At 36.2% G+C, this 26140-nt stretch overlaps 1 protein-coding gene across 2 annotated transcripts in view; it reads left to right on the forward strand.

Annotated features, from left to right (window-relative positions):
- Positions 1-16549, forward strand: part of LOC117985780 (protein amalgam-like) — a 34876-nt gene extending 18327 nt beyond the window's left edge. For both annotated transcript variants that reach the window (XM_034972575.2, XM_034972576.2), the window contains exons 2-8: positions 2083-2180; positions 2596-2803; positions 7032-7196; positions 9014-9142; positions 14871-15005; positions 15777-15929; positions 16343-16549. In XM_034972575.2, coding sequence (XP_034828466.1) covers positions 2083-2180; positions 2596-2803; positions 7032-7196; positions 9014-9142; positions 14871-15005; positions 15777-15929; positions 16343-16506 — 1052 coding nt within the window. In that variant the 3' untranslated portion in view covers positions 16507-16549. The remainder of the gene's footprint in view (positions 1-2082; positions 2181-2595; positions 2804-7031; positions 7197-9013; positions 9143-14870; positions 15006-15776; positions 15930-16342) is intronic.
- Positions 16550-26140: the final 9591 nt, after the last annotated feature.

The following is a 26140-nucleotide window of genomic DNA, read 5'->3' on the forward strand; positions in this document are numbered from 1 at the left end:
TCTACAATTTGTGGACAACGTACACAAAACTTGACGTAAATGCAAAATGCAAATGAATTATTTTAATTTGATTAAAACCAATTTCATTTTTCCGAACCGTTACATAAAAATTATGATGTTCATGTGCCTACAGTTCTACACACTAAGAGCTAGCGCGCACCACGGTAAATTTCCGTACGTTTTTTCCCGCAAAATCTGTGAACTATTGAACTATATGAAAGCGTGCACAGTGCAGAATTAATTCTGCACCGGATTTTGATACATTTATATTCATATTTACGGATTTTAAAACGCATCGCAACTCACTGTGGTGCGCGCTAGCTCTTACACAGTGATTAACATAAATTTTACTGCTTTGATTTAGAGTTTTCATTTATAAGATACTAGAAGATGCCTGCGGCTTCACCCACGTGGAGTTAGATTTATGAAAATCCCGTGGGAACTCTTTAATTTTCCAGGATAAAAAGTAGCCTATGTCCGTCCCCGGGATGCAAGATATCTCTGTACCAATTTTCGTCAGAATCGGTTAAACGGATGGGCCGTGAAAAGCTAGCAGACAAACAGACAGACAGAGGTTGTAAGATTATATTAAAATTGTAAAACATTCGATTTCACATTATAACTACCTACTTGCGAATTCATTCATTAAAATTTGTTTGAGCTGAAAATTTAACATTTATCCGTACAATTTGCGCAGTTTATTAACGGAATATTAAATACTTATTAATTATTCCTTATTTTAATTAAATTTTTTACAATTTAAATACTGTATAATGCTTTATAATTGGGAGTGCTTTAACCTAATTACCTATAGTAAATTAATTGCGATTTTGAATCATTAATACTAATGCTTATTAATACTATCTGCGAAAGTGTATCTGGCTGACTGCTAGCTTTTCACGCGTTTAGCCGATTTCAAGAAAAAATTGTGGTACAGAGATGCATCCTGGGTCTACTTTTTATCCCGGAAAATCAAAGCCCACAGAATTTTTGAAAAATCGAATTAAGACGCAAGCATTATAAATTTGGTACAGGGGTAGTTTGCAACTTGGAAATGGATATAGGCTACTTTTTATCCACGAAATCAAAGAGTACTATTTTATATTTATATAAATTATAATAATATCAAAATAATTACGTACCAACAATAATGTTAATGCGGAAAATCTTACGACAGCGACAGATTAAGATGGCAATCGGGGTATGAGGCGGAAGGACGCCCGCACGTCACCCGCGTTCGCCTGCACCGGGTTAGGGTCCGATTGCCGGATGCGATTCCGACGCGTAGACTATCGTGTGATTCTAGTCAAGTTGTATGGAAAATATTACAATTTGATTTGATTTAACCATAAATTGCTGCGTTTGCTTTGTACGCGACGTCACCGCTGTTATACTGGTAAAGGGTTGCAAGGATTCAATAAGCGGATTCAATTGTCGCGTAGGTACTAGGTACAATAGTAGGTTGGTAGGTAGGTATTGTTTCCGCCTTTGAAGCGACCATATTATTGTGATAGTTTAATAAGAACCAGAAACTAGAGAAAGAGGAAGGAAAAAGAATCAACTATTTTTTTTAGAGTTCCGTACCTCAAAAGGAAAAAAGAACCCTTATAGGATTACTTCGTTGTCTGTCTGTCTGTCTGTTTATCTGTCTGTCTGTCTGTCGTGTTTGTTGAGAAAACCTATAGAGTACTTCCCGTTGACCTAGAATCAAGAAAGTTGGTAGGTAGGTCTTATAGCACAAGTAAGGAATATATCTGAAAACCGTGAATTTGTGGTTACGTCACAAAAAATATGTGTTCATGAACAAATAATTAGTATTTTCATCTTTCAAACTAAGATTACTAGATCAAGTGGGGTATCATATGAAAGGGCTTTACCAGTACCTACATTCTAAAAAAGATTTTTAGTTATTATTATGCATAATAGTTTTTGACTTATCGTGCAAAATGTCGATAAAATACGACTGTAGTACAGAACCCTCGGCGCGCGAGTCTGATTTGCACTTGGCCGGTTTTTTTTTACACTAAGTAACGAACGCTTAGCAAATGTTATTATGCTCTTAACGGAATTGTTTTGTTGCAGAAGTGCCACGTTTTGAAGACAGCTTAAACAACCTGACGGTGTCATTGGGCAGGGAAGCTGTGTTCACTTGTGTCGTCAATGACCTCGGCTCATATAGAGTTAGTACAAATATAAGTTTTTCATTTAGAGAAATTGAGGAAAACGAGCAGGGGGTCTCTTAAAGTTAACTTGGTAAGGGTCAGAAGGGTCTACGGCAGATGTTGCCAGTTTAATTAAGTTTGTTTACCCGTTCTATGAATAGGCCTTATAGATTATTATAATATAGTTACAATCTATTTATTTATCGTTGGCTATAGAAGTTAGCTGTGATAGCTTAGTGGTTAGGACTCTCCTCCTTAGGCTACATCATCACCTAGTATTTGGTGCAGTGAAGTGCATGTCTATAGGTTACCTACTTACAATTAGTTAAAACTACCAACAGTATGCAAAAATTTGAAGTTTTAGTCAGATCACTTTAATATGAAACGTTTTAATTTAAAACGAGTCTAATGGCTTTATTTACCTATAAATTAGGTGGCGTGGCTACGTGTGGACACGCAGACGATCCTGACGATAGCCACGCACGTGATCACAAAGAACCATCGCATCGCCGTCAACCACAGCGACAGGCGCGTCTGGTTCCTGCACATACACGACGTGCGACAGTCGGACCGCGGTTGGTACATGTGCCAACTCAATACGGACCCTATGAAGAGCCAAACAGCGTACCTTGACGTTGTAGGTGAGTTATTAATATGTATACATCCATCAACATGTATGCTGAATTCTGCTACTTTTTTAAAGTCGTCCTAAACAAGTCCAGGGGGTTAGAAGTTGTTCTACACTGTACTTACCTATCTCCATTCCAGAAAGTTTCTGCCCTAATAGCCATCAACTCTGCGACAGATATGGCCGGTCCACAGCTATTTCAGTTTGTTGATTCTCGTTGATTTTCAAATAGGACTTTAGACTCTATAGGTAATTATTAATAGACCAAGATTGGAACAAAGTTTTTTATTATTTTAATTACAGAGTCCTTCCAAATCGTCACCACTGGGTTCAGAATGCTCCTCTTACCGCAAAGAACCAGCAAGGGATACGGTGGTTGCTAAAATGGTTGTTGTAAAAATTTAGGAACAGATTAGAATTTAGGTTATTAAACCTAGAAGTACATAAATAAAATGTGGCGGCATAGTCTAGCCGCTTGCGCATTGCTGGAGCAATTTATTAAATTTTATTATAATTTTTTACCATTAAAGTGTAAAGAACTGTGGTACCAAATTGTATTAATTGTACTAACTTAACTTTTAATGGATTTATTTCTCATGTTAGGAAGCATAATTTGTTTAGCTTCAAAGCTTTAAGACTCCGCGATGCGGTTTTATGAAACTTTAAATTGAAATTATGCGCGCTACGAGCGGAAAATAACAAAAGTTAAAAGCCGAAATAACTAGTGTTGACTTTTATCGCCATAAGTTTGACTATTATGTGAAAAATAACAATTAAAGTTAGAGGCATTAATTAGAAAATAGTTTCTAATTAATGCCTCTAACTTTAATTGTTATTTTTGTAAGACCTGATTTTATTTATAACCATTAATGCATAGGTATTATTTTAATTTTTTTTCACTGTGCAAGATTGTCCTATTTGTATTCATTATCCTTGTTTAATTACAGCGGCTTTTATTCAATAACAATAAGTTTTGAGTACTTATTTGCAATTTGCATCCTATTCTTACTGACGTGATATGAAAAGGACAGTGACAGTTTCAAATTTAATTTAGAGCTGTCAAAACTCGTGACTTTAGCTGCCAGTCGCGAGCCTATTGTTTAAAGAACATCGGCGTGGGATTACCTGAATGTTTTAGGAAGCGTCTAGAAATGTGACCTATGCAAAACTTAGTAATTTAATTGGTTAGTTTTTATACAAAATTAGTTTTGTAAGACTTTATCGTAGATTAAATTATTAAATTAATAAATTATTATTTGATTAAATTCATATCCGGTGTTGGTTATAATGACAAAACATTACCAGAGTTGCCACTCTAGAAAAAGTTACCTTTAAAATAGGTATTTCGTTATTATTAAGTAATAAATAAAACTGTTTATAAATCAATGCTTACAAACTATATTTATTATTGTGCTAACTATTACCCGCAGCTTCGCCCCCACGTGGCTCAAGGAAAGAATAATTATTGAGGGTTTGTTACAACAATTTTTGATGTAATAGTTGGTTTGTAATGGTTGGTTAATGGGAACAGTTTATTTATCTGCGCTTAAACTTGCTTTACGGCTCTAGGCTCTAGAGTAACTATAGTCATGCAAAAAATTACATCAATCCGTGGTTCCGTTTCGCATTTATAATATTATGGTTAGGTATATTCCGTAAATGCATCAACTTAATTTTACCAGAACATCTCAACACAATGTCCGATACAAAACTATAGTGCATACCTAGACTTGTTAGATACCAAACCATCGCACTTACATCCGGGCTTATTTACAGTAGGTACGCTGCAGAAAATAATGTACATCAACCTTTAGAATGAGATTTCGGTTTTGTAGAGCGTTGTTTCTGTCACTCATACCTATGTGACGTTTTGTCAGTCTTAACGACAGAGGCGATGCTCTACAAAACCGCTACCTCTTTCTAAAGGTCGATGTACATTATTTTCTGCCGCGTAGGTACTGTATATTAGTGTTGAGTTTACTGGAAGTCTAAAAAGTTGAATATTTTCTTTTCTTTATACTTATAGAGCATTATCCAAGAGCTATTAAACAACTTATATATTGTAAGTCGTAATTAAAATAAAATTAATGGCAACACTTATTGCCATTGCCATCTTGACAAAGTCTTGACAAGTATTTATAATCGCTGTTGTTTTAAATGAGGGTTTATATTAAAAGCAGAATAAATGAAAAAGGTTTTATATCTGATTTTTAATAGAAGAATAAAAACTTTTGATTTTTAATAGATTATTGGAATGTCATCTGAACATAGAGATAGCATATGCATCTGAATAAGATAAAACCTTACAGGATAAAATATGGTAAAAATGGGTTAAAAGGAATTTAAATACCTACAAATTAAATAACAACTTAAAGACTTGTATTTCAGATGTATTCGCAGTTTTTTTCCAGTTTCTAGTTTATCATTAGTTAATCACAAGCTTCCTCTCTGATTATCTCGTGTGTTTTGGCTCTATCAAAATATGAGAGCCTTGCTCCGGATTGGTTGCATATTGCCTTTCTAGAAGAAAGAGGGAGTTACCAACTATCCGTAATTAATAGGGATCTTTGTTCCATTGTCAAATCGGAACTGTTTACGTGCATAACAACTGAACTATAATCACAGAGTAGTACATCATGCTAAATACTGAAAAAGATCTTTTATAGACAATGCTAATGCCAATGGCATGTAAAGGACCATTGTTTAGTAGGTAAGTATCTTAGCTGTGATCGTTTGCTACTCTTTGTGCGCATGCGCGTGATTCGTGCATTTGCAGTTGCAAATGTCACTTGTCAGAGTCTCTGACTCACGAGTTGGGCACACAACTCTAAGTGTTTTTACTTGATAATATTAATACATCAATCTTGCATATACTACCAACCAAAGAGTATGTAACCACTACGTTACTTTCATAATCTCAAAATATAAAAATATTAATATCTTTTTTTTGGTGGATCCTGAAATGAAAAATCTTGGTGATTATGATTAAGTAATGGACCCCCTGTGGTATTCATATTTTTTCCTACATAGACGCATTCAAGGTAAAATTTTGTTTGAAGCTCGCCTTTGTTCTTTGTAGCATGGACTAACTGTCTTTAAATGTAAAATTCATGTTATGTCCCATTTTAGTAATATTAAAAAGAAAAAGACACAGATACTCTAAATTTAGTTTAGAGAAAGACAACAGAATCGGCGCCAATTTTTATGCATACTAAAAATCATTAAAGTTGTATAAAATAAAACTACTGAGAAATATAGCAAAAATGTTTATACAGGTATATTTCAACTAATAACCACGAGTGCGTGTGGTAGGCTCTATGGTAATGACTCGTAATTGCAATAATAGTAGTCGTAGCTGTGATAAGCGCGAATGTGGCACGATTTTATATTTGTACATAAAGTTACCTTTCCACTAAGGATGTGTAAGGATGTGTGCGAGGAATGTGTGTTAACCTTTTTTTTTTTGTTTACGGGGGGAAATCTTCTAAAGATACCTGATGTCCTTGAGAATGATGAAGACCTTGATGAAGACATCGCGTTATGTAGGATTTCTACCCACTAAAACGCCTTTGGTGGCCACCCTCAGCGCTTATTGGGAGTCTCCGAAATCTCCTATGAACCTATCAATTTAACCCAATCTATCAGCCTGTATGCGTCCATTGCTGGACTCGGTCCTATGGTTTCTTCATTCACCCACTTCCTACCACCTCCTTCAGGTCATCGGTCCAGCGGGCTGGAGGTTGTCCTACACTATGCTTATCAGTACGTTTCTTCCAATCTAGAACACGTCTGCTCCGACTTCTATGATCATGTGGCTTAAAGTTGACTCTCAAATGGGAGATGTCAAGCATTAATTTATGGTTGAATTTATGTTTTCTTATAATCTTATTTTGTTATTTTTCTTTCCTTTGTGTTTTTTTTTGTTTCTTTCATAAGCTGTTAGTTCGAAGTTCTTACGTTCAACTTAGTGCATGCTGTAGCCGCCTATAATTTGAATTATATAATAACTTAGCACCTAGGATTTGAATAATGTAATTTTTTTGTATGATTCTGTTAGTGGTTAAATAAAAAATAAAAATAAAATAAAATGAAAAATAAAGTCAGGTCTGATGAGACCTTCGGGGTGGCTGGTAGGACGACACGACTGACTATCGTCCACGTCTTTCATACAAAACAATAACGATAAATTAATAAACAAAATATAAGTACCTAAGTAAGTAAGTACGATTTCTTTTTCGTAGTGCCGCCGGATATTCTAGACTACCCCACAAGTAGCGACCAGGTGGCAAGAGAGGGCGCCAACGTCACACTCCGATGTGCAGCACACGGGGTCCCAACCCCAGCTGTGGTCTGGAGAAAAGAAGCTGGGGATCTGCTACCAACTTCAAACTTTACAGACAATCATAGTAAGCAAGTTTTTGTTTCCTTACAATAGGGTCTTGGAGTGTAGTAATAAAATGATATGATATTTTGTATAGCGGTAGATTACGGGACTAGAATTAAAAAAAATCTTGATTTTTAATTATTTTAAACATTAAAGTCACGCTGTACGGAAGGTGAATAATGACGTCACTGTGCATTAGCATAAAAATAGAGTAATTTCTGCGGGGAAATATTTTTTTATTAAAAAATTGAAAAATATTTGTCGTGTACGCCTTCTGACGTCATTACGTTATACGTATTAATAATAGCATTTTTTTTTTCAATTATTCTCTTTAATAATGAATTCTAACCCCATAGATATAACCCTCTATACAAAACATTCCATCATTTTATTATTACAGTCCAAGACCTAACATCTGAATAAGCTAATACATTAATTAACAGACTTCATATCAATTCCCAAATCCCAGCAGCAGTTGTTATTGCTAAATACTTTTTTTTTTAAAAGTCTTTGCTAAAAAATTAAAACTTCTGTAAACTATGAATGGAAGAATTATTGCCAGTGAATTGCGAATATCACTTTGTCGCTGTCAAATTCCTAACAGTGCACTTTCCTTTAAAGTTGCCCCTTTCCCTTAGATGAGTAATGAATTCATAATGCATTCCTCATAGCAAAACAGTGTAAAAGCGTATAATGTAAGTCCCGCAAGCATATGCGATAGATATATGTGTTACAGATATCTACCGCTATATGAAATGAAAACGGGTAAAACCGAACGAAACATCAACTTCAAAGCATGCAACATGCAAACCGCAAAGACCCTACCACTTTCAATCTACGACTAAAGGTTCACCCACACCAAGGCGACCACAGAAGCGAGGGAACTAGAAATACACATACCTACTTTTCCACGCTGTCTGATTTATCATAATACATCATCTACGTTAACATTATAACAGACCATTTTCCTTGCTCATTAGTCGACAAAAGTAAATGTTTAGACTAGTCTTTAATTACCTATCTATTTCAAGACGCAGTTAGTTATATATAGAGAAGTGGTAATTCTGTCTGTCTATACCTACCACTGCTGGTCGATTATGGAGAAACTAGAGATCTTAATATTCCCTTGAGATCACAATTTCACATTTACACAATATTACCGTAAGACCGCACATTGGTTTCTATCGCCTGGGTGTTTCACTTGTAACAGACGCCTAAAGACAAAATTATGGCTCATTTACATGACTCTAATAGCTCATTTACGTGCAGACATCCTATCTACCTTAAATGTCTCGAATACTGAAAATCAGATGCACAACAGCTGCCTTAAGAAAGTGATGGTTCAGATAGTCAACGGGTATCCAGCCTGAAAAGTGCCAATGTGGGTAAAAGTTCATGTGAAATGGACAACCGCAATCGTACTTTCATAATATGGAATTATATTTCCTCCGGCGGAAAGTGCGATTCCTGATAAAGATTTAAATTGATGCAATAAAAATGGAAATTGGGATTTATTTTAATGCCCAACGTTTATTGTGGGTACGCACGTCATTAAAAACTTCATTATGGTCGGGAAATAAATACGTTTCCTTCTTTATTTCAACTCCTCAATTTAAGGAATTGATTTTATTTAAAAGGCTTTTGTCTGCGTTTTTGCTTTGTCTAGGATTTATTTAACAGATTTTTATCTCTCTCCTTTATCTATAAAGATAGAGATTTATCTAGATTTAGAAAGTCAACGCTCTACGAATGCTATCACTTTTTAAAAGTCTATGTACAATATTTTCTGCCACGTAGGTACTGTATATGTACATACCTAATTCCAGTTTGTTAATTTAGACTCGTCGGTGAACGGCGCGGTGCTTCACCTAGTGAAGGTGTCCCGGCTTCACATGGGGGCCTACCTCTGCATTGCTAGCAACGGCGTACCTCCATCCGTCAGCAAACGAGTTATGCTCGTTGTGCATTGTAAGTATTAATTAATAATATTATTTTATTTTATTTTGTTTATTAGAAAGTAATCAACAGCGTAAATACATAATAATTATTTAAATTTAAATCTAGTTATAACAGAAGGTCAAAAGAGATTAATTAATTAATTGATGTTATAATCACTTCTAACCAAAACACCATCCACTTGCAATCGATCAGCCTGTTTGCATCCACTGATGGACATTCCAGGCCTTTCCAAGCACGCGCCATCAAACACGGTCCTCCGCCTTCCTCATCTATCCGCTCCCCACCACCTTCTTTAGGTCATCGGTCCAGTGGGCTGGAGGTCGTCCCACACTATCCTTACCATACGTCATCACAGGTAGGACACTCATTGAAAACCTTAGTCGGCTTTGCGGTATCCACGATTCAAAGACCCGTCGTAACTTTGAAAATGCTGCCCAGCCCAGCTGAATTCTTCTATCAGCCTCATTGCACCCTTGAATTCCTTACATCCTTGATAATTCCTCTAAATTCTGACTGAACTTACTCATTCTTACTGAACAATTATGGGTTTAGCTAAGTATATTATGTATGTCAGAATACTTAGAAATTTTATTTAGTAGGGCAAGAAATTAGAACACACAAATAACTGGGTCAACCAAAAAAAGTTTTGGAAACGCTGCTATAGAACCTCAAAGATAGAAAGTATAGAAATTGTTTTTCACGAGCGATGTAGGTAAACATAAATGATAAAAGCTCTTTTGAATGAAAGGATCCACGAGTAGTTAAATATGACTGAATGAGAACCAACGATCTCTATGTACTATGAGACCACTCTTATTATTATGGTAATAAAAACATACACGACATAACAGAAAAACTGGTCAAGTTCGTGTCGGACTCGCATACTAAGGGTTCCGTACCATCGTATAATAAACAATACGTTTTAATTTATTTGAATTTTGATGGAGGGCATTTAGAAATCTTCATTATTTGTTGTTATAGCGGCCATAAAAAAATACATTCTGTGAAAATTTCAACTCTACCGATTACGGTTTGCAAGATACAGCTCACCGATAGACGGACGGTACGGATGGACAGCGGAATCTTAGTAACAGGGTTTCATTGGCACTCTTCTGGTGCGGAACCTTAAATAGAACAGATAGAAGAAAGATATTTTATCACTACATTAGTGATCTCTTTATAATACTCTCTGGCATCGCGTCGGTTGATCACCCAATTTCAATACTATTAATGTATATTACACACACATTTCTTTAAAAAAATCCCTGAACATAAGTAAAGAATGCGTGAAAATATATATAAAAGTTAAAATAAAGGCCGACAAAAATGTGGACTGTAACAATTTTTTTAGTACTTTTCTCTATCTCTAAACAATACCTACTGTTGTTTAGGTATTATAAAGAAGAAAATAAATAAAAGAGTCCTTTATAGACTGCGAAACGTATTTGTTAGTCACAAGCGGAACAAAACTTTTCTGTAAGCTTAGCATCTCATCAGACTAGACCGTTATGAGCAAATGAATCATGTTCGTGCTTCGCTTAGAGTATAAAGCATCTTGTTTCAGACGAGGATTTTTTTTCGTAAACTATATAATTTAGCTTTTTTTGATAGTCCAATCAATGCGTAAGCTTTGCGTAAGCGAATTTGAAACTTTATCCTTTATCCTAACATTTTGGACACAAACCCTTTAGTATTTTCGTAGAGTAACAAGTAATTTAATAACTAAATGTGTCTTAACACCAAGAATTTAGTCGAGTAGATTCGTAAATTATGTATTAAGTCGAGTTGATCTATTTTTAACCGACTTCCAAAAAGGAGGTAGTTCTCAATATGGCCCGTTTTTCTTAATGTATGTACACCGATTTTCTCAAGGTTTCTTGACCGATTTGCATTTTTGTAGGGTTCCGTACCTCAAAAGGAAAAACGAAACCCTTATAGGATCACTTTGTTATCTGTCTGTCTGTCTGTCTGTCAAGAAACCTACAGCATACCTACTTCCCGTTGACCTAGAATCATAAAATTTGGCAGGTAGGTACATCTTATAGCTGACATTTGGGGAAAAATCTAAAAACCGTGAATTTAGGGTTAGATCACACAAAAAAAATTAAATTGTGGTCATGAACTAATAATTAGTATTTTCAACTTTCGAAGTGAGTGACTATATCAAGTATCATATGAAAGGTCTTCACCTGTACATCCTAAGCCAGATTTTTATTTATTTTTAAATGCATCATAGTTTTTGAATTATCGTGCAAAATGTCCAAAAAATACGACTGTAGTACGGAACCCTCATTGCGGAGCCTGACTCGCACTTGGCCGGTTTTTTAATTAACAGCAGAAGTTTTATTCTATGTTGTCTGGCGCGTAGGTAATAGAGGTGACCAATTTATTTATTAACCTGTTAATTTAACACATATTAAAGTTTGTTGATTAACTGCGATACTAAAACTTAACAATTTTAAATAAAAAAATATTATTAAATCAAAAAATACAAATTATTATAGTTAGGACCTATACCTACGTTCTAAGTAGCTGCAGTAGGTACTTAAGTAGGTAGCGCGAAGATTCCAGGAAATTAAATTTCGAAGGGGGCGCGCGGTGCAAAACGCGCGCGACGACATTATACCTACCGATTGCGACCGATTACGTCATGCGCTAAAAATACCGATGCATTGAATATGGTTAAAAATAGCAAGTCAACTAATGTTAAATAGGACCACATCGATATGATGATAAATTTAGCATATCAAATGATTTTGTTGTTCCCATCGAATACCTACGAAGTGTTAATAAATAAGTTAAATAATTTTGTTATTTTTGTTGATGCTTTGATTTGATACATAAATAATACAATAGTCGAAATTTTTGTTATTTCTGTTTATTACCGATACTGTTCGATTAACGATAGTGCGCGTTCATAGACTTTTTGCTAGTTTATTTTTTCGGGTAATTTGATGGTGTAGTTTATTTTGCTCACTTCGTTGTCTGTCCGTCCGTCTGTCTGTCTGTGCGTCCGTCCGTCCGTCTGTCTGTGCGTCCGTCCGTCCGTCTGTCTGTGCGTCCATCCGTCCGTCTGTCTGTGCGTCCGTCCGTCCGTCCGTCCGTCTGTCTGTCTGTCTGTCAAGAAACCTACAGGGTACTTCCCATGGACCTTGAATCATGAATTTATCAGGTAGGTAGGTACCTAGGTTTTATAGCACACGCAAGGGGGAAAATTTGAAAACCGTAATTTCTGGTCACGTCATCATCATCATCATCATCATCATCAACCGATAGACGTCCACTGCTGGACATAAGTCTCTTGGAGTGACTTCCACTCCACACGTCACGGTCTTGCGGCGCCTGAATCCAGCGGCTCCCTGCGACTCGTTTGGTTACATCACCAAAAATAAATTGAAATGTATTCATGAAAGTAGTGTTTTCAATTTTCAAAGTAAGATGAAATCAAGTGGGGTAGGTATCGTGTTTTTTTTTTTTTAGTCAGTGTTATATTTTTAACGTGTTTATTTATCAATAAATTTTAATAACAATTATTGATATTATATTATGTAAGTTTAACAGTATTTGACACCACTAGTAGGTAACGCCCCCCACCACGCGTCACTGCTCAGTGGTTCACTGGCTAAACAAGTCTTTCGTTCTCCTAAAGTCTAACCTTTCGTTTTAGTCGAGTAGCGAGTTCCGCGCATAACTAGATACTAACTACTTGAAAAAAGTGCAAACGATTTTAGTCGAGTAGCTAAGAAAGCTACATTATTTCTGAGTGACATAATATTATGCTATATTTTATTTTGAAAAAAAATAGAGATCGAAAATAGTAATAAGCTAAGTGCGAAGCCGGGGCAGGTTGCTAGTTTTATATAATTTTGTCATTCCAAACTATGCAAAGCTGACAGAATTATTCACAAAATAATACTATTATATTGAAACGTTCCGCAGCACCATACGCGACAGGTTGACATAGCGATCGGGGATGCAACGCCCCGCACACCCACACACTCCCGCCCTAATCCGGTGCAGATGAGGTGAGCGTCCGCCTCATACCCCGATTGCTATCTCGACCTGTCGCAGACTATACTTGTTGCTAAATTACTTGAGCTTGAGGCGTGTATTCTCAGAGGAACTCTATTAGCTGACATTCTTATAGGACATTGATGGACGTGTATAAATTGCTTCACGGTACATTTAAGTTGTGAGGATAAAGAAGAAAGGCATTAGCTCTACACTTCTATAGATACTACAACATAATTCGTATTATATGTATTATCCGGGTATTGTTTCTGGTTTTAAACCAGGGCCTTTATGCTTAGTATGAGGTACATCTCACCCAACGTTGATAAAACTTGAGCGTCCAAAGCAACTAAAATAGCTACTACAGCAACAGTCCCTCGTTGGGCGCCAATTATAGCAACGGCCCCACGTTGGTGAAGCCAAAGGAAGTGGCAATTCATATTCATGCTATAGGTATACTATAGGTATGCATACTATTATACTATCCATATTTAATATTATAAATGCAAAAGTGTGTCCGTCTGTCTGTCTGTACCCTTTCACGTTCAACCGATTTTGACGAAATTTGTTACAGCGATAGATCCCGGGGAAGGATATAGGCTTTATCTCGGAAAATCAAAGAGTTTCCACGGTTTTTTTGGAAAACCTAAATCCACGTGGACGAAGTCGTGGGCATCATCTAGTAATTTATAAAGCGTGTAACATTTTGCCTTTGGGCGAGTTGCACCCTTCTCAATATTTTTATAGTGTGGCGCGCTACATACTACCTAAGTACATAAAAAAATGGGTCTAAAAAAAGTAGGTCCTAAGGCAATTAAAGTCAAAAAACTCAGTACTATCGATTTTAATTTCGCGGCTCAGCGGGGCAGCGTTCAGGTTCCATTGTCCTTTAAATAATTCAGGTTTCGTCAAAACACGTCCAACAGTTATAAAAAAAAACTTAATACTAATTTAGTAGAAAATAACAGACAGTTGTCAATAAGTCCCGTACATTGAATGATTAATCCCAATGAACATTGAACAATGAACATTGAGTTAAAAATATATACTTACCTTTTAGTAGGCTAAAAGGTAAGTATATATTTTTAACTCAACTATTCTATAATAACACTGTGTACAAACAACTGTGGCCATGTTATTATCTATGCTAAAAGGAAGATAATAGGCTATTAAAATCATACCGTAGGGCAAAGGCCTCTTCCACTAACGAGAGGGATCAACTTCAACCACCCCATTCCGTTGCGAATTGGCGAATGAATTCTATTTTTGAAAGTCTTTGTGGCATTTTTCCATTTTGCCCAATAAAATTTCCTATGTAGAGGAAATAGAGGTTAGTTTTAGATTTCAGCTTTCTAAACAGCTTTAATATTTGCAAAATCCAATACAAAATTTATTTTTAATATTAAAATAACAAATAAAAATATCATCCAAACCACCGTAACGAGGCAGGGTGCCCAGAACGCTGGCTGCGTTACCTTGTTGAATGGCCAGATTATTATGCTGACCGAGGTAACTGCCAGCCCCCAAACTCAAATCCAATTGATAAATAAAAAACTATTTTTCACAAACATCACTTAATCAATCAAACAATCTTGCTCTTAATAACAAACGGTCTTACTAAAACGGCCTTACTAACAAATTTTGTTAGTAAGGCCGTTTTTATTTTACTAGGGGCAAAATAAAATTATTTGTACGCGGCGTATTAAATCTCACTTCTTGTTCACAGTTCCGCCAATAATGACAATACAAAACCAATTGGTGGGAGCAATGGAGGGTGACACCGTGCATCTAGACTGTCATTCAGAAGCCTTCCCTAGATCTATTAACTACTGGACGATAAATGGCCAAATTATTTCACAAAGTAAGTAATATTTTTCGCACATTGTAGCTTTCTCTTGAAAGCTTGCGTATTTTAATCAAGCTCGAGTTCTGACTGATTTTGAGTCAAACTTTGTAACTGTAAATGTTTCACGTTTATCAATGCAGTGATCTTTCATAATCAACTAATGAGTAAAACTACAACTTTCCTTTACAAATTTCCTTGACTTCTTAAAGTAGGTGAATGTTTAAAAACCCTTTACTAATACAACTTACAAGTACGTTGGACTTGCGATCGCCCGCGCCGATCTGTTTATGAAGCAACTTGATTTTCGCCATTTTGGCGCTGATTGCAGCAATCGTCACAATATGAGCGTACTAAATGTTAACGATGAGACGTCTGTGTCCAGTGTCTGACACAATGTGTTAATTCTAATTCCTTGTACGCTTGGTGGGGCATTTCGAATATGCACAAAAAAAGTTGTCATTTTGTATAGCACACCTCTTCCAGCGTATTTGTAAATGTCTATTTCGGTGTTAAAAACTAACAGCCACAAAGAACTTTAACAAGCCTCCACTGCGTGTTCATTTTAAAGATTTCCCATACAATAAACGAACAAAACGTCAATTTACCGATCAGTGAAATACATAGACAGGTGAGAATTTGTATATCGTTGGTTAAATATGAGTCCCTACTCCCTTGGTATTAAAATACGTTTCAGTACCTATTTGACCGTTGAGTTACTAAGTTAATGTATTAATTAAAAATTATATGCTTATTATTTTAATGATTCATTACTTTCTTGTTTTACAGCCGACAAAAAGTTTGAGGTCACGGCCGTAGAAAGAGGGTACGAAGTGGACATGAGGCTAAAAATAAAGAAAGTGGGACGTAGCACCTTCGGCACATACAGTTGCATATCAAAAAACTCCCTCGGGGACACCGATGGAACTATTAAATTGTATTGTAAGTACATAGACTACATGCCAAATTACTTTAATATTAATAATATAGAAAATGAATGTAGGTAACAAAACTTTCGAAACTGATTTAATTTTAATCTAGAAACTAGAACTATTCAAACTAAAATAAGATCGAAACCAAAAACCACCTGTACCTAAAGCGAACACCTGCATTGCACCTGAATTTATAGTAATTCAGTATAAAAATGTCTAAAATTTTGTATGTTCAATAAATCAATCAATTGTTAAAAGTATTGAAAATACAATAGGTACTTACTTACTTAAATTATGACATTGCGTCAATTCCCATCAAAAGGCTTCGTATTACGCTTTTATGTTGCACATGGAAATAAAATAAAAGCCATAAAATGGAACGTAAATTTTATTACACAGGATTAAAATATTGTTTTATTGCAGCTCTCACTGGTAAATACGAGGAGATGCAATACAACGAAGTCGATGGAAACTTCGAAGAAACTCTCATTGTAAGCGAGTTGGAAGCACTGAAACGCAGCTCCGCCAGTACATTCGCGCCAGTACTCTCTCAAGTACTAGACATTATTGCCATATTATTATTATAAAGCTACTTTGTATATACAAAATATATTGTTACAGTAATCTTTTTGGCGTTGTTTCAATTCACCACCCATTATTTTAAGACTGCCTTCGGTGTTTATAAAACTTGAAAGCTTCTTTTATAGCGTTTGTTAATTGTTTGAAAGGGTTTTTATTGGAAAACTTTTAAGTCATTTGGGCTTCAAAAAGGTTTTCAAAAGTCGGTTATCTCAAATACTTGGGACATTTTATTCATAAATAAGTATTTTATTTACAAAAAAAAAAAAAACGTTATAGAAACATGATTCTCTTATAGAAACACTAGCTGATGCCCGCAACTTCGTCCGCGTGGATTTACCTTTTTCAAAATCCCGCGGAAACTCTTTAATTTTCCGGGATAAAAAGTAGCCTATGTGTTAATCCAGAGTATAATCTATCTCCATTCCCATACAAATCCGTTCAGCTGTTTTTGCGTGATTGAGTAACAAACATCCACACTTTCATATTTATAATACTAGCTGACCCGGCGAACTTCGTTCCGCCTAACAGTCGATTCAAATTTTTTTTATTTTAAATATCAATTCACTATCAGAAATTCTAAAATCCCCACGATTTAGGACTTCAGTACTTTGCAGCATCAGGATTGAGGAGTTAGGATCCGAAGTTCAATGATGTAGCCTATGCTTGGTACCTAAAATAATTTTGCATCATCCGCAGTTTCTGAAACATTATAGTTTAGGAGTGCTGTACCCTACATCATCAGGGTTGAGGAGTTGAGACTTGAAGTCTGAGAATAAAGTCGTAGCTTGGTACCTACAATATGAATTCACTATGAACACTTCCTGAATCTTGATAACTCAGGCGGGCAGTAACCCTGCAGCATCAGGATTAAGGAGTTGAAGCCAGAATTTTTAATGAGACTACCACGAAAACTTCTTCTGTTGATTTAAAAAAAAATTTGCAAATCGGTCCAGAAACCTCGAAAAAATCGAAGTAGAAAAAAAACCACCTTCTTTTTGACAGTCGGTTAAAAACCGATGACCTTGAAATATTTACGGAACAATCTTTAAAGTATCCCCTTTCTAACAAAAAAAGAATGAATGAAATCGAACTACGCGTTAATGAATTACAGCTCAGTATACATTTTAACTTTCAACCCCTCTCCTAAGGGAACCATGCTGAATTTTGGGATAAAAAGTATCCTATGTCCTTCCTCATAGTATGACCTCAAATCGTACCAAGTTTCATTGGAATCCATTCAGTAGTTTCAGCGTGATGCGCGGCCGTGATACAGACAGACAGACAGACAGACAGACAGACAGACAGACCGACAGACAGACAAAAATGAAAAAAATTACAGTTTTGGGTTCAGTATCGATTATAGAGTGCCCTCGAAAAAAAATTTTCAAAATATCTTCAATGTACAGAATTTGACCTGTTACAGTTTTATTATAAGTATTGATATTGATTACTAGCTGACCCTGCGAACTTCGTTCCGCCTAACAGTCGATTCAAATTTTTTAATTTTTTTTAAAATATCAATTCACTATCAGAAATTCTAAAATCCCCACGATTTAGGACTTCAGTACTTTGCAACATCAGGATTGAGGAGTTAGGATCCGAAGTTCAATGATGTAGCCTATGCTTGGTACCTAAAATAATTTTGCATCATCCGCAGTTCCTGAAACATTATAGTTTAGGAGTGCTGTACCCTACATCATCAGGGTTGAGGAGTTGAGACTTGAAGTCTGAGAATAAAGTCGTTGCTTGGTACCTACAATATACTATCACTATGAACACTTCCTGAATCTTGATAACTCAGGCGGGCAGTAACCCTGCAGCATCAGGATTAAGGAGTTGAATCCAGAATTTTTTATGTGACCACCACGAAAACTTTTTTTGTTGATTTAAAAAAAAATTTGCAAATCGGTCCAGAAACCTCGAAAAAATCGATGTAGAAAAAAGAACCACCTCATTTTTAACAGTCGGTTAAAAACCGATTACCTTGAAATATTTAAGGAACAATTTTTAAAATATCCCCTTTCTAACAAAAAAAGAATGAATGACTACGCGTTAATGAATTACAACTCAGTATACATTTTAACTTTCATCCCCTCTCCTACGGGAACCATGCTGAATTTCGGGATAAAAAGTATCCTATATTCTTCCTCATAGTATGACCTCAAATCGTACCAAGTTTCATTGGAATCCATTCAGTAGTTTCAGCGTGATGCGCGGCCGTGAGACAGACAGACAGACAGACAGATAGACAGACAGACAGACAAAAATGAAAAAAATTACAGTTTTGTGTTCAGTATCGATTATAGAGTGCCCTCGAAAAAAAAAATTCAAAATATCTTCAATGTACAGAATTTGACCTGTTACAGTTTTATTATAAGTATTGATTGATTAGGATTAGTTGAACAATTGATTAAGTTATTTAAACCTGTATTAAACTCAATTCGTTTTTACCTAAAACAAGACCGATAAAAGTGTATTTAATAAGGTGATAAATTTACAGGAAAACAACTTACTATATAATTGAGAATGATAAAGCTGAAAACTTTGGTGTACTTCCGAAGTTAAATATGAACAAGTTGCTGAAGCTAAGTGGTAAGGACAATATCTATTAAAGGCGGGACACAGAATTTTATTAAAAATGTATGTCTAGTATGGTGACCTTAAATAACTCAGGAAGGTAATTCGGGTTTCAAGCTTACTAAAAACAAAACTTTACTGCAGAGAGCTTCTTGAATGTGGGAAAATATATTTGGGGTCGAATTTCTTGTAAAAAATTTAAACCAATGTTATTTTATAAAAGTGAAAGTGCGTCTGTCTGTCTCTATCTGTCTGCTAGTTTTTCACGGCCCATCCGTTTAATCAATTTTGACGTGGTATAGACTCATAGAGATAGCTCGCATCCTGGTGATAAACATTTTTTGTCCCAGAGAATCATAGAGTCTTCACGGCATTTTTAAAACCTCTCGACAATATAATATTGGGTAAGTAGGTACAGATAGGGATAGCTTGCATCTCCTATGGATATAATATGCTACTTTTCATCCGGGAAAACCCATGAGTTCCCTTGGGATTTTTGAAAAAACCTAAATCTACGCGGATGAAGTTGCGGGCATCACCTTAATAGTAGTAAAGTGTACACCTTTATAGTACTACTTCATCATCATCATGATCAACCCATCACCGGCTCACTACAGAGCGCGGGTCTCCTCTCAGAGTGAGAAGGGTTTTTGGCCATAGTCTACCACGCTGGCCATGTGCGGATTGGTAGACTTCACACACCTTTGAGAACATTATGGAGAACTATCAGGCATGCAGGTTTCCTCACGATGTTTTCCTTCACCTTTTCCTTTTATATATTTAGACTAGCTTATGCCCGCAACTTCGTCCGCGTGGACTACACAAATTTCAAACCCCTATTTCACCCCCTTAGGGGTTGAATTTTCAAAAATCCTATCTTAGCGGATGCCTACGTCATAATAGCTATCTGCATGCCAAATTTCAGCCCGATCCGTCCAGTAGTTTGAGCTGTGCGTTGATAGATCAGTCAGTCAGTCAGTCAGTCAGTCAGTCACTCTTTCCTTTTATATATTTAGATGAATCTGATAATCAAAATGGAAAAAAGTTCTGTACAAACTGTTTCTACTGTTGTCAAAATAACAGTCTTCTCTCTTAAAATACCATAAAAGTGAGGATACCACCCTGTGTTGTGATATATCATGCAGGTCGTGTCCTGGGCGTTTTATATTTTATGTCCCTAGTGGGCGAGCACACCACCTGCGTCCTTTTACTGCGGGCAGAAAGTTCACATCCGAAACGTTAGGTAAAATCCACACATCAATATTCCGGTTAAGGTAAACTTGTCATGAGATGAAAGCTATTAGCTACAAGGCCAGAATAACCTGGATTAGTTCACTAAAGCACAGGATTTTTTCCGAATTCGGTAGGTAAGTATCAAGAAGCGAGTAGCCGACGTGCCACTTTATTTAAATGGAATTGGCAGGTTATGTACCTATCATGATCATAATCAACACATCGCCAGCTCACTACAGAGCATGGTTTCAAAGTGAGATGGATTATGTATCTATGCCATATAGCAAATGACTTATAGGCAAAACGTGCTTCTGTCTGTACTCCTCCGAATCATCAACGCTAGCGTAGCAGGCCGAAGCGACGATGGCGTGATGAATTAAATGAAACAGTTAGGTAAGTACCCGAAGAGCCACAGAATAGGGAATTGTGGAAAAATCAGAAAGAGGCCTTTGCCTAGCGGGACAGGACAGGCTAATTTAGACTAGATTCGATTAGTAGGTAAGATAAGAGAGACTTACACAACTTTACTGATGTTCTCTTGATTTCAATTCAATGTGTCGTAAATCGTAATTTGTTGTATGCAGGAAGCAAGATGACAAATTATTAGGTACTTTCCATTTTGTGACACTCCTTGAAAAGGGTAACAAAGTTTTCTCTAAAGATATGAAAGTGATTGCTGAGTTGAATATAAAATCAAAATCAGGATACAAAAGTATCTAGGTAGTAGAGAAACGCAAATGAAAAGGACTTCACTAAAAAGGTAAATAGAGGTTATAAAACCCAGGTAAGATCCATTTTCATTTTCAAATACTTACACTTATCTCATTAAAACGACTGCTTTTCCTTACCCATTTCTCTATTTTTTACGGATTTTTACATTTCTAGTAATATGAGGCTTATACCTACATGATCGACACGACAGCATCTTCTCAGACCTGGGTGCGTTTCGAACCCTCGAAATCGCAGGCAAAAAAGAAGCCTCTTTAAAAGCCATTTGCCATAATATTATGAGAAACTTTTAAAAAAAGATGCTCATGTAAAAGTAACCTATATGATGCCCGATTTGGCTGAAATTTGGATAGGAGACAGCTTAAATTCATCATCAACATGATCAACCCATTGCCCGCTCACTACAGAGCACGGGTCTCCTCTCAGAGAGAAGTGTTTTGGCTCTAGTCTACCACGCTGGCCATGTCCGGATTGGTAGACTTCCCACACCTTTGAGAATACTATGGAAAACTCTCAGGCATGCAGGTTTCCTCACGATGTTTTCCTTCACCGTTAAAGCAAGTGATATTTAATTTCTTAAAACGCACATAACTCCGAGAAGTTAGAGATTAGAAGGCGGACGTCCTAACCACTAGGCTATCACAGCTTATGCCCTAGCTTATAACCTAAATAAATACGTGTTATCCTGGAAAAGCAAAGAGTTTCCGCAGGATTTGTAAAAACCTAAAAAGCGGATGAAGTCGCGGGCATCATCTAATTATAACAATAATATAATATTGTTTGGCCTAGTCGAATAGAAGCTTCCGTAAACAGTACAGTGATATCACACGCCCAACAAATATTTCAAACTAAGTCAAGTGTAAATCTTCGTAGTAGAGACGCGGAAATAATTTATGTGCCCTCAAAACAGAGTCGTAGTCCATGAAATGAAGCAGCATTCAGAGAACCCCATTATTACGCTATTGAGGTACCTATATTATAATAGTATATTTACCCTTTTTCGAAAAGTGTCTTAATTTGATCCTAAAGTGATAATAAATTACTAAAAAATTCCCCTTACCAAAGATTAACTATCAAAAAATTACTCTTTTTTTAAAAGTGTCTTAAATTCGATCCTAAAGTGATAATAAACTTTTAAAAAAAAATTACAAATATTTTATTCGATCCGTAAATGCAACTAAAATGCATTTAAATTTTGCATTTCTCGCCGCGAAAACGCTACCCGACATCTTTTTAGGTTCATGATCTGTCATGATGTCACACGGATTAGTAAACAACGGTATTTTCTTAGTGAAATACATTACAACCTCAATCCGTTTGACGTCACATTGGGAATTCATCATGGCGGGCGTCATCAGCTTCTTGCGTTTAGAATATTTTGTAGAACAACATAAAAAAATTAAATCTTTAAAATGAATTATAAGATGCATCTCAACTCTCAATCTCATAATAATTTTCACCTACAATCGTTTCCTTAATAATATTTCCCAATTCCCATGGTTTCTCGGATATAATGATAATAAAATAAATAGTCGGGTCCGAACTCGAGACTGCTCACTCAAGCTACGCGACAGGTCGAGATGACAATCGAGGTGAGAAAGCCCCGCACACACGCACTGCCCCCGCGCTAAACCGGTGCGGGATAGCGCTGGTGACGAGCAGGTGTTACCCTGATTGCCATCTCGACCTGTCGCGAACTATACATGCACTACGACAGAATAGCTGGCTGTGCAATAAGTGATTGCTAGAAAATATATCTAATAGTCAACCGTTTTCGGAAGAAAGGAAGATTTATAAAAAGTTCAATGCTGGGTAAGCACAAAATCTTTTTGTTAATTAGTCAAAAGTAAGCAGTCCCCACAAAAAGGCAGGTAAGCGGATTTTGTGTTCATCCTATTACTCCCCCTGATATCGTTCTTGCAAAAAGAAAATTGAAGCCCTTCCGCATTTTAAAATAAAACTGATGTAATAGAATCCGATATAACCTACTCTTTTTACGTAGGTTTTAAAATAGACTCTTTGATGCTAAAGCGACTTAAGCTAACTCGGTATACTTACATAATATAAATAATAAATAAATAAATAATGATGGAAATTATTAGTAAGTGAAAGAACAAAGCACTGGGTCAGATACGCGTATATTATATCAACTATTCGTTATTTAGCATTATCCTGAGTAATCAATAGTTCTGAAAAGTAGACCTATCTATGTCTATATCTTGTTTAACAGTAGATACAGATTATTCCTAGTTGTTGCGTAGTATTTATAATATACATCGTTCATTGTAAAATGTTTAATGAATTTACTTTAATTAATATCTATATAGTCATTCCCGGAATAGCTCCTGATAAAATACAATTATATTACCTATCAACGGGCTTCTTAAAGATCAAAGTTGTTTGAAAATATATTACGGTTCTATGATAGTATTATACCTATTCATGGATCTAGTATAATAATTTCGTACCTGTTGAACAAAATAGTACCTATCTAAATTGGATTTGTAGCTGCTTATCATCTACTTACCCAATCGATAATATAAAAATGAACCTCTAAATATGTTGGTCATCGCAAATCTCGACAACAGCTGAACCGATTTCGCTAATTCTTTTTTCATAATATTCCTTGAAGTACGAGGAGGGTTTTACGGAGAGAAAAATTTAAAAAATTTGAATCGACTGTTAGGCGGTACGAAGTTCGCCGTGGCAGCTAGTTTATAATAAAAATAATTGCCTCAATCATGTTGCTTAACCTTCTAATTTTGCGTGTCGGCTATGGCATAGTACAAAGCACTAATCTGTAGCGCAAATTAAAGTACAATACCTATTCTCGATAAAATATTATAAAAACTGTTTAGGAAATATTAGGGAAATAAAGTTTGATGACCAAAAGTTGTTAAATTTGTTCAATAATATGTTAATATGTTACAGCGTATATTGAAGGATTTTTAACAGCATCACATTTAAAATAATAGGTAAGTGTTTTAATATTTTCAGATGACGAACAACGTTATTCTGTCGATTCACTGAGCTTGCGCCCTGAGAGAACCTTTCGAGACTGATCCTACATTTTATAAGATATTTCATATGATAAACCCTGGCATGATCGCTATTTTATAGCGGTGCTTCAAGGTTAACGCGTCTCTACCAAATCTACTTTGGACCCATGACCACCCCTTATAAAATATTTCTTGTTTCCTGTTTGTACTTTGGGCGTGACAGAACAACGCGAACGCCGTTTGGGTTTCCCAACCTCACTCCATGAAGCCCTTGGCAACCTGGGTGGTCTACTCGGCTTCTGGAGCGAGCTTGAATGGGTGGATTGAAGACTTCGGCGAGGAGCGGTGGTGCACGCGCATCAGAAGGAAACGTTTAAGTGTGGAAACCAGCCCACAGTGAAGAAGAAGAACCCTTGCAAATATTTCTTGCTACCTTTTTGTACTTTGAACTAATTTACTTATTATCTAGTGTAAAACAAAACATTAGTTTCTATTCACCTGACTGCGGTGAAGCTTAGAAGGAGGGTAATGTTTTAACCCATGTGTCTATGATTATTCTCCCTCTTCCAGATTAGACGGGCGAAGGGTTCTAATAGGTAGGTATGAGATATCTTGAGATTCGCCTTTGAGGTCCCAAAGTGCTAGAATTTCGATCTCGTACCGGAAAACTCAGCTTGGAAATCCCCCCGTTAGGTGGCCAGACGACATCAAACGAGTCGCTGGACTCCGACGGCGCAAGACCGTGGTATTTGGAAGTCCCTCCAAGAGAGACCTATGTCTAACAGAGGAAGTCTGTCGGTTGATGAAGATGGTGATGAGCAGTAGTGCAAACGTAGTCAAGATTCCTTTTGTAAATAATAATAATTAGTCAGTTAGTTAACTCGGGTGGATCTGTACTGAAGGTAATATTCATAAACTCCCAATTCTTCTCTTGTACACAATTACATTAACATTTCTACATTAACATTAACAGGTCTAAATCTAGTGTTACTTATCCTTTTCTGTAGGCGAAATTATGAAAAGGATAGCAATAGATTTAGACGTATCATTTTAGTTTCGTTTTAAGATTATGTACAACGGAATTAGCCACAAATGTTAATCTAATGAAAATATCATATTTACAGCGAAACTAAGCCAAGGTTATTTAAGCGTATCAAGTTCACAATTCGCTAGTCTATAAGCTACACACGTATTACTACGGGTACGTGACTTTAAAGTTTCAAGTTAAAGCTCGTTTTGGTAAGTTAAGATCAACCCTGAGAGAATTTACTGTGCTAACGCTAAATTGATAACGAGAAGATAATAATAATATTAGGTTGCCTTTCCACCAGAGATGTGTTTGCTAAGTTACTAAGCTCCGGGTGTATATCAAATTCACCAATAGCTGTACGTTTGATTTACATAGCATTGCTTCAAGTTTTTACAAACTAGAGCTAAGGATGCGAGCTAGTAAACGTATCAAGCTCACAATTCGCTATTCTATAAGCAACACACGTAGCACCAATAGAACAGAAATAAAAATAGATAATTCTGGTCTCATCTTTCGTTAGCCAGACTATAACGCAGAGACCTTGATAGCGCTAAAATCTAAATTAATAACGAGAAGATGATAATTAGGTTGTCTTTCCACCAGAGATGTGCTACGTTGCTAAGCTACGATGTGTATCAAAATAGCTTGATTTGCATAGCATTTGCTTAGCACTCTGGTACAAAAAGATACAACGAAGCTAAGTTTTTACAAACTAGTTGAGGGATGCGAGCTAATGAGATGAGCTAGATGCGAGCTAGCGATGCTCAGCACAGGCGTCATTGCGCTTCGCTAGTCGTTACCCTACTTCGAGCAAATAGCAATGCATCGTGCTTAGCTGCGTCATTTATATTCCTCGGCCTCGCACAGTTACCTTACGTAAAGCATAATAATATTATCTTCATAGCACATCTTACCCGCTCCGCGATACCAAGTTTTGGTGGAATTAGACACATCGTTTCGTAGCTTTAACCTCGGTCACCGCTTAGCGACATCCGCTCATCTCTCGTGGAAAGGCAGCACTTGTATAAAATATGATTAGATTTTACTATTTCATCATCATGATCATTATGA

The sequence above is a fragment of the Maniola hyperantus genome, chromosome 10, assembly GCF_902806685.2.
Source record: "Maniola hyperantus chromosome 10, iAphHyp1.2, whole genome shotgun sequence".
NCBI lineage: Eukaryota > Metazoa > Arthropoda > Insecta > Lepidoptera > Nymphalidae > Maniola > Maniola hyperantus.